The sequence below is a fragment of the Micrasema longulum genome, unplaced genomic scaffold (assembly GCF_059751315.1).
Source record: "Micrasema longulum isolate JH-2025_06_02 unplaced genomic scaffold, ASM5975131v1 h1tg002254l, whole genome shotgun sequence".
NCBI classification, from domain to species: Eukaryota; Metazoa; Arthropoda; class Insecta; order Trichoptera; family Brachycentridae; genus Micrasema; species Micrasema longulum.
The window spans coordinates 50,088-67,159 of NW_028279412.1; the positions used below are offsets into that span (position 1 = coordinate 50,088).

Here is a 17,072-nt window from a genome sequence, read left to right on the forward strand (position 1 = left end):
TTTTTGATTTTCATTAAAAAAACTTTTGTCACTAAAACTGTGAAAAAAATTTCCAATTGTATACCATAGTTTATGTTATTCTAAGAGTGTAAATTTTTCTATTTAGAAGGTTTACCAGTATATATTGTTTTTATATACAGATTTTGAAGGGTCTCTACATAAATTTATGGTCAAAATCTTGAATTCAATTTATGAACCTAGTAAGAAATATATAAAACTATGTATTGAGTCGGGTTGTGGTCCCGTGGCTAGCGTTGCGGACTCATGGATCAGAGGTCCGAGGTTCGAGCTCCACTCTATCCCAACTTGATTTCCATGTTCTAATAGTGAGTTATTTACAATTCGTTGAAAATGGCCACCAAAATTGAAATATTTGGGCAAACTATAAGAGCGCTAATATTTATTTTTATTAAAAAAAAAATTTAAAAAAACTAACTCCCATTGTAGATCTTTCCTATAGTAGGAACTTAAAAACTTTACGTTTATTTCATCTTAACAAAGGCTCTCGGCATTAAAACTTTTTTTTTGAAGGCCTTTGATTTTAGATACAGGTTTATTTGAAAAAACAGTGTATGGGGAAAATAAAATATGCATTTATTTATTCAGTCGATTTATTTCGTATGCATATTTTCAACAGATTGACGTATAAAAGAATGAAGAATGTATAAAACAATAAAAGAAGCGGAGAAAAAATTGTGACTAACGTTATACATAATATTCTAGAGAATACTATTTACAAATTTACACTTATTTTACTTAATTTATTTAAGATCAGTCGTTACACGTGGTCTTATCATAAGGCGGGGATTAGGTTCTCGGCGTGGGCTTCACCAGTGGGCGTGGGCGGCTCCATGATGAACTCCGTGGGTGGCGGCGGCTACGGCGGCGAGGTGGGCGGCTCTGGCATGGGCCACTTCGGGGGTCTCCTGGGGAACGACGGGCACTCCATGGGCGGCGTGGCCCCAGGCTCCGGCGTAGGCGGGGGCGGCCCAGGCGGAGTGGACGGGAGCGGCCCAGGCGGAGTGGGCGGGGGCGGCCCAGGCTCCGTGGGAACCGGCGGCGGCGGTGGCGGCGAAGTGGGCGGCCTTGGCGTGAGCCACCTCGGGGGTGTCTACTACTCTGCCGTCGGGTCCCAGAGGAGCGGCGCCATGAGCCCAGGCTCCGTGGTTGCCGGACCAAGCTCCGTTGTTTCCGTATCCGGACCAGGCGTTTCCGGCCCAGGCGCCGTTTCCGGCCCACGCTCCGTGGTCTCCGGCCCACGCACCGTTGTCTCCGGCCCACGCTCCGTGGTCTCCGCCCCATGCGCCATTGTCCCACTGTCCATGGTCCTGGCTCTCGGCGAGTCCTTCTCCCTTCCACTGACCGTCGCTGTGGTCATCCCACCCGTGGGCGGACACCAGAGCGGCCATGCACAAGAAAGTGGCGACGAACTGTAACAAAAGATAAATATTGTCAATATCCGACAAGTAAAAATAACGAGTTGGAGCTGTGGCATGGCAAAAATAAAATAGGTTCCAATTTACCTTCAAACCTTATTAGATATTACAAACTAAAATATTGAAACCATTTTGCAGTAGAGAACGGAATTATTAGTAATTCCGTACAATAGGGAAATATCATATACTACGAATTCCGTTAAAAATATGTGAAAGGGATTTGAAAAAATGAGTTGTATTTTCAAAATCAATATGGACAATGAATGGAAATATTTTTACACATAACTTTTAAAATAAAATTGAATAAAAATATGTTTCCACAAAAATGCGACATGTTCGGTCTTGACAATTGTGACGTCAAGATTCGTGACGATGTTCTATTTAAATTTAAGCAGTCACAAACAAAGTTCAACATTTGACCGAATCGTGATGTATTAAGAGCTTGGCCAATGCAATGAACCGTTTTCGCGGGGAATAAAAAGTGTAAATTGAAAAAAAATTACAGATATTTATCGACAGTATTTCCCATGAAATTGTGAAATACTGGTCCATACACGTATGGATTTTAAATTGTAAAAAAAGTTATATTTCCCTATTACATAGAAGGGCAATAAATAGATTGGCCACTTGGGCGATTAGAATTTAGACGGCATGGTGTGTATCTTTTCCTCCTCAAAGATTATCAATTTTCTGGTATGGTTTCAAAAAATACATTTTGGGTACTTATACAACAAATGTAATGCGCTTTGCTTTGAATGTTTCATTTAGTCGAATTCTGCATAATTTCTGCCTGGATCCTATCTACTACTGTCATCTAGTATTACGGATCCTTACTATAATATAATTATCTCAAATATATAAATTGATAAATTCAGTACCAAAATATACTTGGAACAGAGAAAAGAAACAATCGTGTTTTAAGGAAAAACAGGTATTAGCACTATTCAGACCAAATTATTACTTTTTAAATGCCCATTTATCTAATGATTTGATATTATTCCTAAGAAACTGTTTGGACGATCAATTAGACACGAAGCGATAGTAATAAATGTAATTATTATGCGCCTTTTAAAGGCTGATGATAAGTTTATTATCCCCAGGGGTAGGAGGTGGGAACTCTCTAAGAAACCTTTATCTTAACAGTTTATGGATTACAGACAACTTTCCGTGAATAACGGATAACTTTTCTGTCAACTCTTTAACTAAACATTAAGATTAGTCTTGGGGGGTTTATTAATAATGTAAGTTTTGAAACAGAAAATTATCTTTGATAAAGTATTTTTAAAAAGCGTCGGAACTTTTGTGCTAAAAATCGAGTTTTATGACAAAAAAATAACATTCTAACAAAGATCCGTTCCTTTTTCTAAATAAACTTTTTGACTTATTTTTAACGTTTGTTTTTTTAAAAGCACCTTGACAACTGTAATATCGTAAGGTAAAAAAATTCAACATTTCAGTTCTTATAATTTGCACAAATCTTTCAATTTTGATAGCTATTTTCAAAGTGGCGAGTTGCAAATAACTTCAAGAAAATGGAAATCAAATTGGGGCAGAGTAGGGTTCGAAGCTCGGACCTCTGATCCGTGAGTCCACAACACTAGCCACGGGATCACAACCCGATTCTATCTCTACACGTTTTAATTATTTCATCTCAAACCGTGTACGCAAAATGTTCTTTTTTATATTAACAATATCCTCTTTGAAATTGAAAAGTAAAAATTATATAAAATCATTAAACAATATAAACCAAAATATATGGTGAATTTAGAACACCATAATATTACTTGAATGTTGAAAAGCGTTATTAATTTCTTCTGTTATCCATATCTAGGATTCAAAAAGGAAAATAACATTAAAAAAAACCATCTTACATAGATTTTACGGTTTGGTTCATTATTATTTTATTTAATAAATATTTGCTTTATCCGTCAGTCCGCAACACTAGCTACGGGACCACAACCAGAACTCGCAATGTTCTTTATCAAGTTGATGTTTACTTTAAATACAATAATCTACTTTTTTTTAGTATGTCCAAATGTTTGTAAAAAAGGCTGAATTTCACTGCCAATAAGATTGAAATTTTTTGCAACAGCGAGAAAAACCATTTTTGGGAACAAAATATGGAACTATAGGTTATGACATTTTATTGGCTGGTTTAAAGTGACCACTTTACACACTGTGTAATATTCTCTCTTTTCTTAAGTTTGATCATTCACATTTCCAGATAGAAAGGTTGAGGAAGTGTGAATGATTAAACATTGGCTGAATTGTGTAAAACGGCCACTTAAACCAGCAAATGACAGGTCAATAGCTCTTTAAATGCCTAGACATCCATGTTGCCTCGTCTATTGTAATAAATTATAATAATCCATATTTTGATTTCGAGCAATGATAGTTATAATGTTGAAGGGATAAGGTGATATTAATACATGGGGAATAATTTAAATTGAAGAATTTGACATTTGGAAATATAATGATAATTAGGTACTTACGATTGTGTTCATTTTGACTGGGTTCTGCAACAAACTGAATCGACTGAACAAAGCTGAATAAAGCCTATTCGAATGAAAACTGCTTCTGTGGTTACAATGGCCCTAACGGGCGAATTTATAGTTTGAACCAAGGACTTCTTGTCGCCTAAGGAGGGGCGTTACCACTGTTAAATAATGCTCCGAATCCAGTTATCATTTTTTAATCGTGGACAAGTTTGCCAAAGAGAATGGAATTGTTACACGGCGTGTGTCATTACGCCTATGATCTACATACAAGCATACTTGTACTTCGCTACGCGATGGACATTTTGCCAGGCTTATCTGATGTTATTAATAATATTCATGGCCGTTGGTCGAATGTCGCCCGGCAGCAAAAAATTGTTGTTGATTCGTGCATTTCCGTCAATCTTGCGGTGCGCCTACACCTCGCTATGTCTGCTTACCTGCGTACCTTCGGTGTTCGCTCACCGCATTCTAACGTAATTAGATTAATCGTACCTATACGTACTTAATAGTTGGGCGGCTACTGCCTACCGCTCCTTTGTTGCCTTCCCGATTGAATCGGGTTGTGGTCCTGTGGCTAGTGTCTCGGACTCACAGATCAAAGCTCCGTGGCTCGAATTCCACTCTACCCCGACTTGATTCCCATTTTTTAACAGTGAGTTATTTACAACTCGTTGAAAATGGCCCTCAAAATGACATATTTGTGTAAATCATAAGAATGTAAATATGTATTATTCTCTAGAAATAAAAAAAACGCCATTGCTGTCTAAACTCCCAACATTATTTATTGCGTATACAGATAATTGGTACAATCCCATATTAGAATTTGGTAAGGTGTCCTTAATAAAATACTATTATTGGGTTTAATTCTACTTTTTTTTAAAAATACACAAGAGTGTATAATGTGACGCGTTTCGTTTTGTTAGGACATTATCACACCCGTATCTTTAAAAATAAAAAGTTGAATTAAATCCGTTAAAAGTATTTAATTTTGGATACCTTACCAAATTCCAAACATTATATTGTCACCCTAATTTGTAAAGTCAGGAAATAATCGAACTCCTCGTATATGTGAAACATTTGACAACAATGTTAAAACTATAGATCTAATAGATAGCTGTGCGGCTCGCGGCGTGTTTTTGACCTACCGCAAATACGAAAATTTTCCTTTTACCAAATTTATTTCGTAAAACATTATTTTATTTATATGGCATCCCAAATAAATAAATAAAATATTTATTAATATGGCAAAGCGTCTTCTGTCATTATTTTTAGGGGAGTTCTAATCCTAAAACTACCGAATCTTGGCTTGTAAATCGGGTCGATGATGGGCAGTACCTATCTTTGTAAAAGTACGTATTCCACTATGAATTTTGTCAAATCTAAATAAAACAAATGTTCATGTTGATATTGACAAAATTGTAAAAAATAAATTAAAGACGAACTAATCAAATTAATTATATTTTCGCAATGACATCCCTGTATTTTCTTCAAAAAGTTGACGTATTTGTTTCTGCAGCCCTGCAATCAATTTAGTTATGTGGATTGGCCTGGGATCGTTACTGGTTTGGACAGCCCTGGTTAAAATATATTCAACACTCTCTAATCATAGATACAGAAAAATTTAATTAAAAATAACAGAGAATAGACGTTTTGTATTTTTTAAATCTTTATTTATCATAAAATAAAATGTAATTTTACTCTCCTGCTTTCCGTCATTTTTCCTCCACCACACCTCATTACATTCCTTTTTTTTCCTTCCAACCATCTCTTTGTTTTGTCCCTATTTCTTTTATTTTAGTTCATTTCAATAACATTGTTCAATTATCTTTTTTTGTAGTTTAAACGTTGGCGTCGCTTTGTTTAATTACAATAATATGAATGCATGTTATTGAATTGCAGGCCTTACTGGTTATATATTTTTTAAATAGTCTCTATGTACGAGTATGAACATTTAACCTGTTCGTATTCTAAATAAATAAAATTAAAATGAAATACACAAATTATCAAAAACGATATTTTGACGTTTTCTGTGACGTAAAATAATCCATATACGAGTATATGTAAAACTTGTATACCCATACAATGTGGTATGTATTCTCAACTAAAGTAAAAACTTTTACTCTCTCCTAAACGAAAGTATGTTTGGGACAAGTTTTATAAGTTAAGCCGACGTTATTATTCCTTAATAATATCATCAACGTCATTGACATACTCATAGCTGCCAAATAGTGAAATCAGCCACTCAATTGGGCGGCTAGGCTGCTCATTAAATGCCGACATACAATCGAATGGCTATCGGACTCTAAGCTTAACTGTTGAATGAAACGTTAAATATATGGACTGAACGTCGCAATAAATATTTTTATTTTAAATTTATTTCATGTAAAGTAAGGAAAGGTTGGGTTATGTTTAATAATAATTAAACATTAATAAAATTAGTAAAATTAATAAAATTAATAAAATTAATAAAATTAATAAAATAAACAAAATAAACAAAATAAACAAAATAAACAAAATAAACAAAATAAACATAAACCAAATAAACCAAATAAACAAAATAAACAAAATAAACAAAATAAACAAAATAAACAAAATAAATAAAATCAATGAAATAAATGAAATAAATGAAATAAATGAAATAAATGAAATAAATGAAATAAATGAAATAAATGAAATAAATGAAATAAATGAAATAAATGAAATAAATGAAATAAATGAAATAAATAAAATAAATAAATGAAATAAACGAAATAAATGAAATAAATTAAATAAATTAAATAAATTAAATTAATTAAATAAATTAAATGAATAAAACAAATAAAATAAATAAATTACATTAAATAAATCAAATTAAATAAATAAAATAAGTATTACAAAATAAACTAAATGTACGAAATAAACGAATCAAACCAAATAAATTAATTTAAAAAATCAAAAGAATAAAATTAATAGAATAAATTAAATAAATAAAATAAACCAAATAAATAACAAAACGTATTTTATTATTATTATTAAACTTAACCTAACCTGTTGTTTCAGCATTTAATTTGTAGTAAGAAGATTTGAAATGCATTTTAAAAATAAAAAAACACTAACTCATGCGTGGCATATATATTATCACCAGCATCCCTTTCCGCGCTTAAAATTGCCTATGCAACTGCATTAGCGTACCGATCGCAGCGTATCTTGATAATTTCTGTTTCGTGAAGGTAAAATGGTCAGTCTTCGGCTTCAAGCGCCATTCCAGGGACTGAAAGGTGTTAAAAATTATAATAATTTCCCCAATTAACTAAAAACAATTAAAAATAATATCAATAAATAAATTTAAAGTAAATCTAAAGAAATTTTTTGAACACGTGTAAAAACTGCATTAAATGTTAATTAGTATGAATGTATTATTATTTTATGATTTTTTTTTCTCATATACTCGTATATTCAAAATTACATAAACTCTAATAAATAAACTACTACAACAGTGTAAGTCAAGGGTGAGTCTCTTTTTTTGGAGAGTTACTGTGATAACATTTACTAGATGTATAAAAGTAGATATGTATAGAATTTTTTAAAAACATGAACCTTTTATGAAGTTTATCAATAAAAAAAATATTTTAAAAAAATATTCTCGTGTATCAACACAATTTTAAACAAATATTTCAGATCAACCATACCGGGAATCGAACCCGAGACCTCTTGCATGGCAGGCAAACGCGCTGACTGTTATACCACGATGCCGAAAATTAAAAGATTTTGTTATTTATTTAGTAATAATAATACACATATAAAATATTACTGAATAAAACTTTCGATGACTCGGATGATTTTGAGTTCTTAAATCTTTTTCGCAAATCTTTTCGATATTTTGGTGAGTCAAATTCTTACATATCTGTTGTAGCATCGCGCCTGTTTCTGTACTTTGACTTTGTTGCGGCGCAATTAAAAAATCCAAAAAAGTAAAACAATGAAAGCTTGCTTTAATAAATTGGTGTAATTTTCTAACAAACTCGACCTGATATCATTTGTTCTGTGAACTTTTGTTTCAAATGAGAGTCACTGATTAAATCAATTAGATTTCCATAATCACTTGTGCTTAAGCCGACTTTATCCGAACCCAGAAAAAGTCCTTACTGGTTTTGGGAAAATATTGCAAATGAGTTGTTTTCGTATAGAATGAGGAAATTAAACGGTTTTTTTTATACTTTCAAACTATAAAACTAACCCATAATTTCAAATTTTTATTTATCGTATTATCAGCGCAACAGTTTTTTTTTCAATTTGTCTTTCTGAAATTACTCCACGTGTGACGTCTCAAATTCTCTTCCGCTTCTTCTCGGTCAGTTTTGCCGATTGGCCCGCTGACGGTGAGTAAACCGGAAATCTCCTAGAACTTTCTTATCGTTGGTTGATTAATCTGAACTATTGACGTCATTTAAAGTAGTTCGTTTTTATTATTTTTTTTAATTCGTACGTTTTCAAGGAACTGTGCCGTGTGATTTAATGCTCTAATTTTTACCGCGCGTAAGAAAACATTTTTTGTATCTATTTTCCCGCAGGGCTGAACTTCCTCAGAGGGAAATATCACAAACTAAAAATACCGATAAAAGTATATAAAATGGATTTAGAATAATTAATTGTATTTTTAAAACCAACATGGATATTGCGGAGAAATGTTTTTACACAAATTAAAAACAAGAAATTAAAAAAAAATACATTGCTGGAAAAACGTGACGTGTTTGGCCTTGGTTGTTGTGACGTCAAGATTTGTGATAATGTTCGATACAAACTTCAATGGCCAGGAAAAAATAAACAAAAATCATGACGTATTAGGGACCTGGCCAATGGAATGACCGTTTTTGCGAGTATTCAAAATTCAAAATTTAAAAATATTTTTTATGCTACTAATAATTAGCAAAAAAAAAATTTTTTACTGTTCAGTATTTCATAGATCTTTATTACTTTAAAAATGAAAATACGTGATATTTCCTTATTGCGTGAACTTACGTGGTACATACGTTGGGAAACGCCGATCTATTGCATCGACTTTTACAGTTTTCCATATTTCAATGAAGCTTTAAATTTAGTCAGCCTCTTAGTTTAGTGATTGACGCATTCAACAACAAGTTAACGTAAAATTTTGTTTAATATGCCTTTGTAGGATTTGTTATTAAATGGTGGTGTATTTGGTATTCGTTATATTATTTATAAACAGCGAAAAAAATCATAGCAATTTTTTTTTACAAAAGGTGGTTTAATCCTGCATTGTTTGACTGGCCCCGGACCCCGCACCCGAAGTGTAAGACTAATCCGCTTACCTTCATGTAACAGATTACCAATAAAGGTACTGATAGGGACATGATGAAATAAAGGTGTAGCCAAACCATCGAATATTATAATTATAGTCTATTCTTAAATATATATTTCACGTTAACCTTGGTAGCCTAAAAATGGTAGTATAACGCGCTAACCACTACACCGCGACGAAGCGGACAAATTATATTAATTATTATAGAACGTGTTGAGATAATTTTGTGATTAAATTTTTTGCTGCTTTTTTGCTCTTTTTATTGTTAAAGAAATACTCAAAGAAGAATTAGATTTTTTTAATGACTCAGACCTGGTTGTATACTATATTTTTTTATAATATTTTATATAACATAGCTAATACAAAAACGCAAATGAACAATATAGAAAATAAACAACAATAATGCGAAAGAATATTAAAAAAACTTAATTTAAAAAGTCAGTGGTCGGCTAACTCATTAGTCAAAAGAGCCAAAAATCAGCATTACGACGATTAAGATTTCTTTTGAGTGATAAATTTCTTTTCGTTTTGAACTGTTTCCTCTTCAAAGCCAACGAGCCTTATTATGCAGTGAAGATCTCTGTTATTGAGTAAACATTCATAAAACAAGTGATGTAAAGGAGATTTAACGACAATCTTGATCACCAAATCCATAACCCCTTTCGGCTCCTAATGAATGATGCAATGGTAAACAAGTATCTCGTGATTGATTTTTTCTTCGTAAATTGAAAAAAAAAACGGTTCTCAAATACTTTTAGCTCCATATGTTGAAATTAAAATAATTTTATTAAGTTTAACATAATGCTTCTCCGTGCATTTGATTACAGTATTTGCCATATCCTCAATAATTCTAAAGGCAATAGTTCTTGAAGTTCTACTATAGAACCTCTACATTAAATAAATTGGACAAAACGTGTAACTTGCGCTAAGCCGCACTCGAGGTGGTAAAGAGCCGCATGCGGCTCGCGAGCCGCGGCTTGCCGACCGCTGAGCCAAGTGAAAGAAACATTCCAAAAATCGGAGAACAATATAGGTAGGATGAATCGAAAAATATTTCTAGGCAAACAAATTTGTGGCCAAACGAAAGAAGATTTTTAGCCGAAAACGAGACCGAATTATAACTTCTGTTTTAATTTCCGCCGAAACCGAAAGCGAAACTTATTGAAATAAGTTAAAAGCCACTTTAAAATGCCGAAAATAATGCGTTTTTATTGTTAAACCTTACGAGTTATATAAAATAAGTGTTAAATAAAATACACACTTGAATAAAAGGCATAAATTTAATGAGAAAACTTGTTTATTTTTAGTGCTTTTTGGTTCGTTGTAATTTTATACGTATAACTTATATATTATATTGAATGTACGCTGTAGGAATTAATTATAAAGAAATTACAAAAGTATAAACATGGAAAATCTTAGAACTTAGAGCCATAAGATGCACTCGATTACAGAGGGACGTAATCCGACACATCCCGACCGCAGGTTTTTTTGGCTAATCAAAGTTTTGGCCAATTTTCGTCCGAAACCGAAACCACGGCCGAAATTCATTTTGTTGGCCGTAAAGTAATCACTCGTGCGCTTCAGGTGCTGGTCCAGAGAATATGAAATACTTCAGTGAAAAACCATCTTGAAAAACAAATACCCATTTCATGTCAACCTTCCTTGGAATCGAACCCAGGACCTCAAAGATGGCAGGCAAATGCGTCAAAAATACTCATTCCTGGTTCTATTTCACTATATTTTTCATCCCCTCGGACACAAACAGTCTATATTTTTGTCCTTATTACTGTATCGTGGGTATACTAATGAATTAAGCTGCAAAATATTTTTCTGTCTACACTCACTTAGAAGGTTGCAAAAATTCTTACCCATTAGTACTAAATGCACTCTTGTACAAGCATTACTACTACCCATTCTAGATTACGCTGATGTTTCCATGACTGATTTAAGCTGTGAGCAACTCGATAAACTTGAACGACTTCAGAATACATGCATAAGGTACATTTTTGGTCTTAGGAAATATGACCACATTTCTGATTATCGTACGCAACTGAAATGGCTCAAAATTAGACAGCGGAGAGACTATCACTCCCTCTCACTTCTGTTCAATGTACTTCATAGTCCTAACGCTCTTATATACCTGTGTGAAAAATTTCAACGCTTATCAGTTCATGGTTTACCTCTTCGTTCTCATTCTCAAGACACTCTCTTAATACCCATACACAATTCCTCTTTCTTCTCTAACTCATATAGTGTCCATGCGGCTCGACTGTGGAATCATCTCCCATCCACCATCAAAGATGTTACTACATTATATCTGTTTAAATCACGTCTGAAAAAACATCTCCTTTCTCTTCCTTAATCTCTCCTCCTTTCCTTTTTCCTCTTTCCGCTTTTTTCCTTTTTCCCATTGAGTAATAGTTTTGATTTAAGGTAATTTATAAACAAATACGTTTATTTCTATTTTTATATATTTTTCACTTTTTAATCTTTTTTTTTTTTCTTTTGAATATGTTCTGTAACTTGAATTATAAAAATAAAACTTTTATTTTATTGGTTGGTTGGAAGAAATTGCCATTTGGCAATAAGCCCGCCAATGTACAAATAACATTATGTCCAGAAAGTTAAATAAATAAATATACTGGCAAAAAACGTTTACTCGAAAATATGCGGATATGACTTAATGATACAGTTTTGTAAAGTTTTTAACGCTCTACAAACTGGCAAAATACACTTAGTCATATTAAATTTCATATATCTGTAATTTCAAAAAAAAATTAAGGTCAAGTCGTATACCCGGTATTTTATTAAGACTAAAAGCTTTAAATATCTCAATATTTATTTAATATAAAATTAAGAAACGGAAAAATTATAACATGTTCTTAAATGAGCACTTAACATCTAACTTTACTTAAATCAGATATGAAAGAGTAAAATTGGAATAAAAGTTAAATGCTTGATTTCTCAAAACTGGGATTTGAGAGTTAAAGATTTTTGCCAGTATACCTACGATATAATGTGTATATTTTTATCATGTAAGGTAAATCGTCCTTGTAAATGCTCACTGAGCACATAATTAATAAATAAATAAAATGTTTTTTTTTTATGCAACCTATTTTGACGTAAATGTAACTTACGCATATATTTAACTTTAAAATAAGTATTTTTTTTAATCCAACCGGTTTTACACCTTAATCTCGCTAAAAAATGTTAAATAAGGTGCGGTCACCAAGTAAAACGCCTTTGGAATTAACTTGGTGACCATACCATTCAAAATTATATAATTCATCGGCATATTTTGTATCTACTACCTACAAACAATGTATCATAATGAATCATATACTCGTATTAAGACTGCAGTCTCACAATAAGTAAGTAAATCATACGATTTTTAAAATGTTCATTTTTTTAATAGCGCAATTTTAAAAAAATAGTAAAAATTGATATAACTTTTTAGATTTAAAAAAAAATGTTTTTGTCATGTTTGGTTAATTTTAAAAAATGTGATTTAGGAAAAAAAAAACTTTTTCAATATGGCTAAATCGAATGATTTTTTAACTTTTGATTAGACTACAGCCTTAATCAGAAACAGTAAATTAATCATAGGTGTAAAATTCAGTATTAAATATTTCACAACAATAAATCTGATGTTAGCAATTATAGGCCTATTTCAATATTATCTTGTATCCCTAAAATGTTTGAAGCTATAATTGCTAGCAAAATCACGCACATGTTTAAGAATATACTGATCGATGAACAGCATGGATTTAGATCTGCCAGATCAACCACCTCTAACCTGGTAGATTATACCCAGGTTATTGTCAAAGCACTCGAAAATGGTCAGCAGATTGACGTTCTTTATACAGGCATTTAACAAAGTAGATCATAAAATTCTCATGTATAAATTACATGCCTTGGGAATAAGAGATCCATTACTCTCATTTATTAAATCGTATCTAACTGGTAGGACACAAAATGTTCGGATAAATAACTATTTATCAACCAGTATTGATGTTACATCGGGTGTACCTCAGGGTGCTCATTTGGCACCCCTGCTTTTCAATTTGTTTATTAATGATGTTGCTAAATCATTCTCTAACTCTCGTTTTTGGCACTTCGCGGACGTCAACAAAATTTTCTTAATAATTCAAACTTTACAAGACTGCTTTCTTCTTCAATCAGACATTAACTTTTTTAACCGATAGTGTAAAGTCAATAAATTAGAACTAAATATTAAAAAATGCAAAATAATGTCATTTCATAGAACAAAACAACCAATTTCCTTCGAGTACCTATTAGAAAACTCCAAAATTGATGTAGTTAAGTCCATTAGAGATTTAGGAGTTGTTTTGGACTATAAACTGACAAACAACGAGCATATAGATAATACATTAAATAAATTACTGAAATTACTTGGCTTCATTAACAGAATATCCTCTGATTTTACTAATGTCCGTTCAATCAAAACTCTTTATTGCTCAACTGTTCGCCCTCTTCTAGAATATGCCTCCGTGGTCTGGTCTCCATTCTATGTCAATCGCATAAATCACATTGAATCAGTCCAACATCGCTTGCTTCGAAAAATAGCGTGGATACTTGGACTAGAGAGAGATAATTATTCTTATGCTGAAATAGAGTCAATGTTAAATATTTCTAGTCTACAAAAACGTAGAACTAATATTGACTCCATATGTTCGGAATACTAAATGGTATAATCGATGTTCCATCATTACTGGGACAAGTAAAATTCAATATTCCGACTCGTAGATTGAGAAACAATGAAGTACTGTTGATCGATCAGCATAGAACAAACTATGGCCTTAATTCTCCAATGACCCGCCATTGTCGTATTGTTAACTCAAGACAAGATCTGGACTTTTTTGGTTTAAATTTACAACGATTTAAACCTTATGTTTGTCAATGCTTCTTTTCTTTTTTTTTATGTTTTAAACTATTCTTTTATTGTAATATTTAAACCTTATAAATTGTATACATGGACAAAGTCCGTTAATAAATAAATAAATAAACAATGCGTAATCTTTCTTTTTTTTTAAATCGTAAAATTTATCGGATTACAAAGCACAACTAAAAACAAAGAAACATTATATTTTGAATTCTTTCTACAAAGAGATTTGTAATGATAACTACACAGTAGAGATCTTTCTCAAAGGATCTGCACTAATTTGAAAGAATCCTTTGACATGTTCCTGAAACATAATGATTGTTAGGGGTGGTAAAACGTTGAGAGTTCGCCAACAATACAACACTGGGAGAATACTCTCGCGATTATTTTATCGTTACGCGAAAATAAGTATTATTAACTTCGGTTAAAAAAAAAACAAATAATGATTCTTTGGAGACAAAAAAGTCTGTTTCTTCGTTAGAAGTATTTTTCGTTTAAGCGGTGAAATATTTTTTTTGTAAAATGTAACGTTTTGTAGAAACGTACATAATACATATTTTCAAGATATTATCGTCATCTAATTTAAAAATTGACGTACCGTAGACTTGCCCTGCGCCCTCAAAAATAATTAGGCTTAACTTATGCCCAAACGCTCAGTCATGCCTCACGTGAATTTAGTCGTTCCTCGACCGCCAAACAGGCGTGATGTTTATGATTTAAACCAAAATGCCTGCCACCAGTTTTTAGTAGCATAAGTATTATCATTGAATGCAGCCCTGGTATAATTAAACAATCTTGAGTATAGGTACCTTTTTCGGGTCACTAATTAAAAATATATTTTACTCTATAGGGCGCGTCCATGTATAAATATGTAAATGCATCATTCTCATTCAAACTCATTCCGCCATCGAAATAAAACTATTGACATACTGATTTATATTTTTGAATATGTTTTCATTAAAAATATAATCTAAAATGAACGTGAAGAATGACATAAATAACAAAAATATTACGCATTTATGTTTGTCGGGATTTTTTTTTCATTAAAATATTCCTTCGTGGAGTTGATTATTTGGGATAGTTGCTGTAAAATTCAATCATGACAATGAAAGCTCCATATTTGGTTATTGATCTCGTGGAATAAAATAACAGCTTTTCTGAAATATTTTTAAAGCGCCAGATGTTACGAGTCCCCGCCGCGCCGCGCCGTTAGGAATGAAAAACTTGTGTTGTGCGTTTTTCATGAAATGAGAGAAAACTTTTCGTACAAATATCATCTTTTAACATATGAGGGACATGATTTATCGCACAGAAGTTATTAAAATAAGATGACTTTAGCTTCTACTAGAAAGTACGGTAGGGTAACAATACTAAAAATACTATAACTAGAATATGTTTAATGTTTTTACTATGTATATAACTATGTTTTTTTTATGTGTTTTTTGCCACGCATACATGTTTTTTTTGTCATGTCTTTTATGTTTCTTTTTTCTTCGTTTTTACTGGGTTTTTAAATATGCTTTCTACTGTATCTTTTACTATGTTTCTTACTATGTACTTTGTTTTTACTGGGTTTTTAAATACGTTTTTTACTATATTGTTTATACTAAAGACAATAATTCAAATTATGGTCAATTGAACAAACGCAAAAGAAGATAAGAAATTTAAAAAACCAAATAAAAATATATTACATATACCTTGTACCTTATATGAGATCGAATACAACATTTTATCTTCCAACCTTCAATAATAATATGGCGCACTTTAATGCATTATCACGTATGTTAAGATTGTATAATAATGTAGAAAGGAATGCTGATATTGATATCTTTAACGATACATTTAATAATTATTGGAAAACTGTAACGCAAATTATAAAATCAAATCGTCACTTATGTTAGTTAGGTAAAATAATTTGTAACCTGTAAGTAATAATTTATTGTAATAACTTTAATAACAATCATAGATTTCAATTAAGCTAGCCAATTTTAAAAAAATGATAATATTTTTAAAGAAAAAAAATTTGCATGCTGTGTTCACACATAATTGGTGAACAATATTTAAAATAACAATTCGTAATTATTATATCAATGTCAAATGTATTGTTTATAGTTTGTGAACCATAATAATAAATAAATAAAATTGGTTTTGATTGCAAGTAGTTACACTCTTCTCCATCACATTTGGTAAAATCACTCAAGTGTTTAAAATGACTTATTATGAAATAATAAAACAAACCCGCTGTCTAAGTGAAGATATCAGTTATGCGGTCATGCGGTCATGTGCCCTACCTACGAGAGACCTAGACAGTTTAAGAACCATAACATCCTCGTCACGTATGGCAATACAACTCGTCTAGATTTGCCATAGTATAATAACGGTCCAAAACTCGAGTCGGCGACTGGCGACACTCGCGTGGAGCCGTATCGAGGCCCTCCAGCCGCGACACTTCGGGCAGCCTCGGTCGACAAGATGGCGGACAGGACGCGGGATACGGGGTACGGGGTGTGGGGCCACAAGCGCCGGCGCTGATGGGGAAGTAACCAGAGAAATAAATTGTGAGTAAAAAGGATTTATCCACGTGGGAAACTCCATTTCATACACAGGGGGGTTTTGGAGAGAAAAAAATATTGACTAGATGAAGGAATAAACATAAAAAAACAAATATTTGCGTTCTAATTTATTTATTTGATCTTAAAATAGAGCCAAAGCACCAATGAATGACCGTTTAAGGTTCAGCTTGTAGAGACATCCACATTAAAGGTATAAATTTCATTATTTAGTACAAGACTGCTTTCTTCTTCAATCAGACATTAACTCTTTTAACCGATGGTGTAAAGTCAATAAATTAGAACTAAATATTAAAAAATGCAAAATAATGTCATTTCATAGAACAAAACAACCAATTTCCTTCGAGTACCTATTAGAAAACTCCA

The 17,072-nt window shown here is 32.2% G+C and overlaps 1 protein-coding gene across 1 annotated transcript; it reads right to left on the reverse strand.

The window, feature by feature from the left end:
- Nucleotides 1–593: 593 nt before the first annotated feature.
- Nucleotides 594–4,048, reverse strand: LOC148272659 (uncharacterized). The gene is made up of 2 exons (XM_088239751.1): nucleotides 3,929–4,048; nucleotides 594–1,430 (listed from the first exon to the last, which is right to left on the reverse strand). Exons 1-2 carry the CDS (start codon nucleotides 3,938–3,940, stop codon nucleotides 828–830), a joined length of 615 nt encoding a protein of 204 aa, XP_088095877.1. The 5' UTR covers nucleotides 3,941–4,048; the 3' UTR covers nucleotides 594–827.
- Between the last annotated feature and the right edge of the window lie 13,024 nt (nucleotides 4,049–17,072).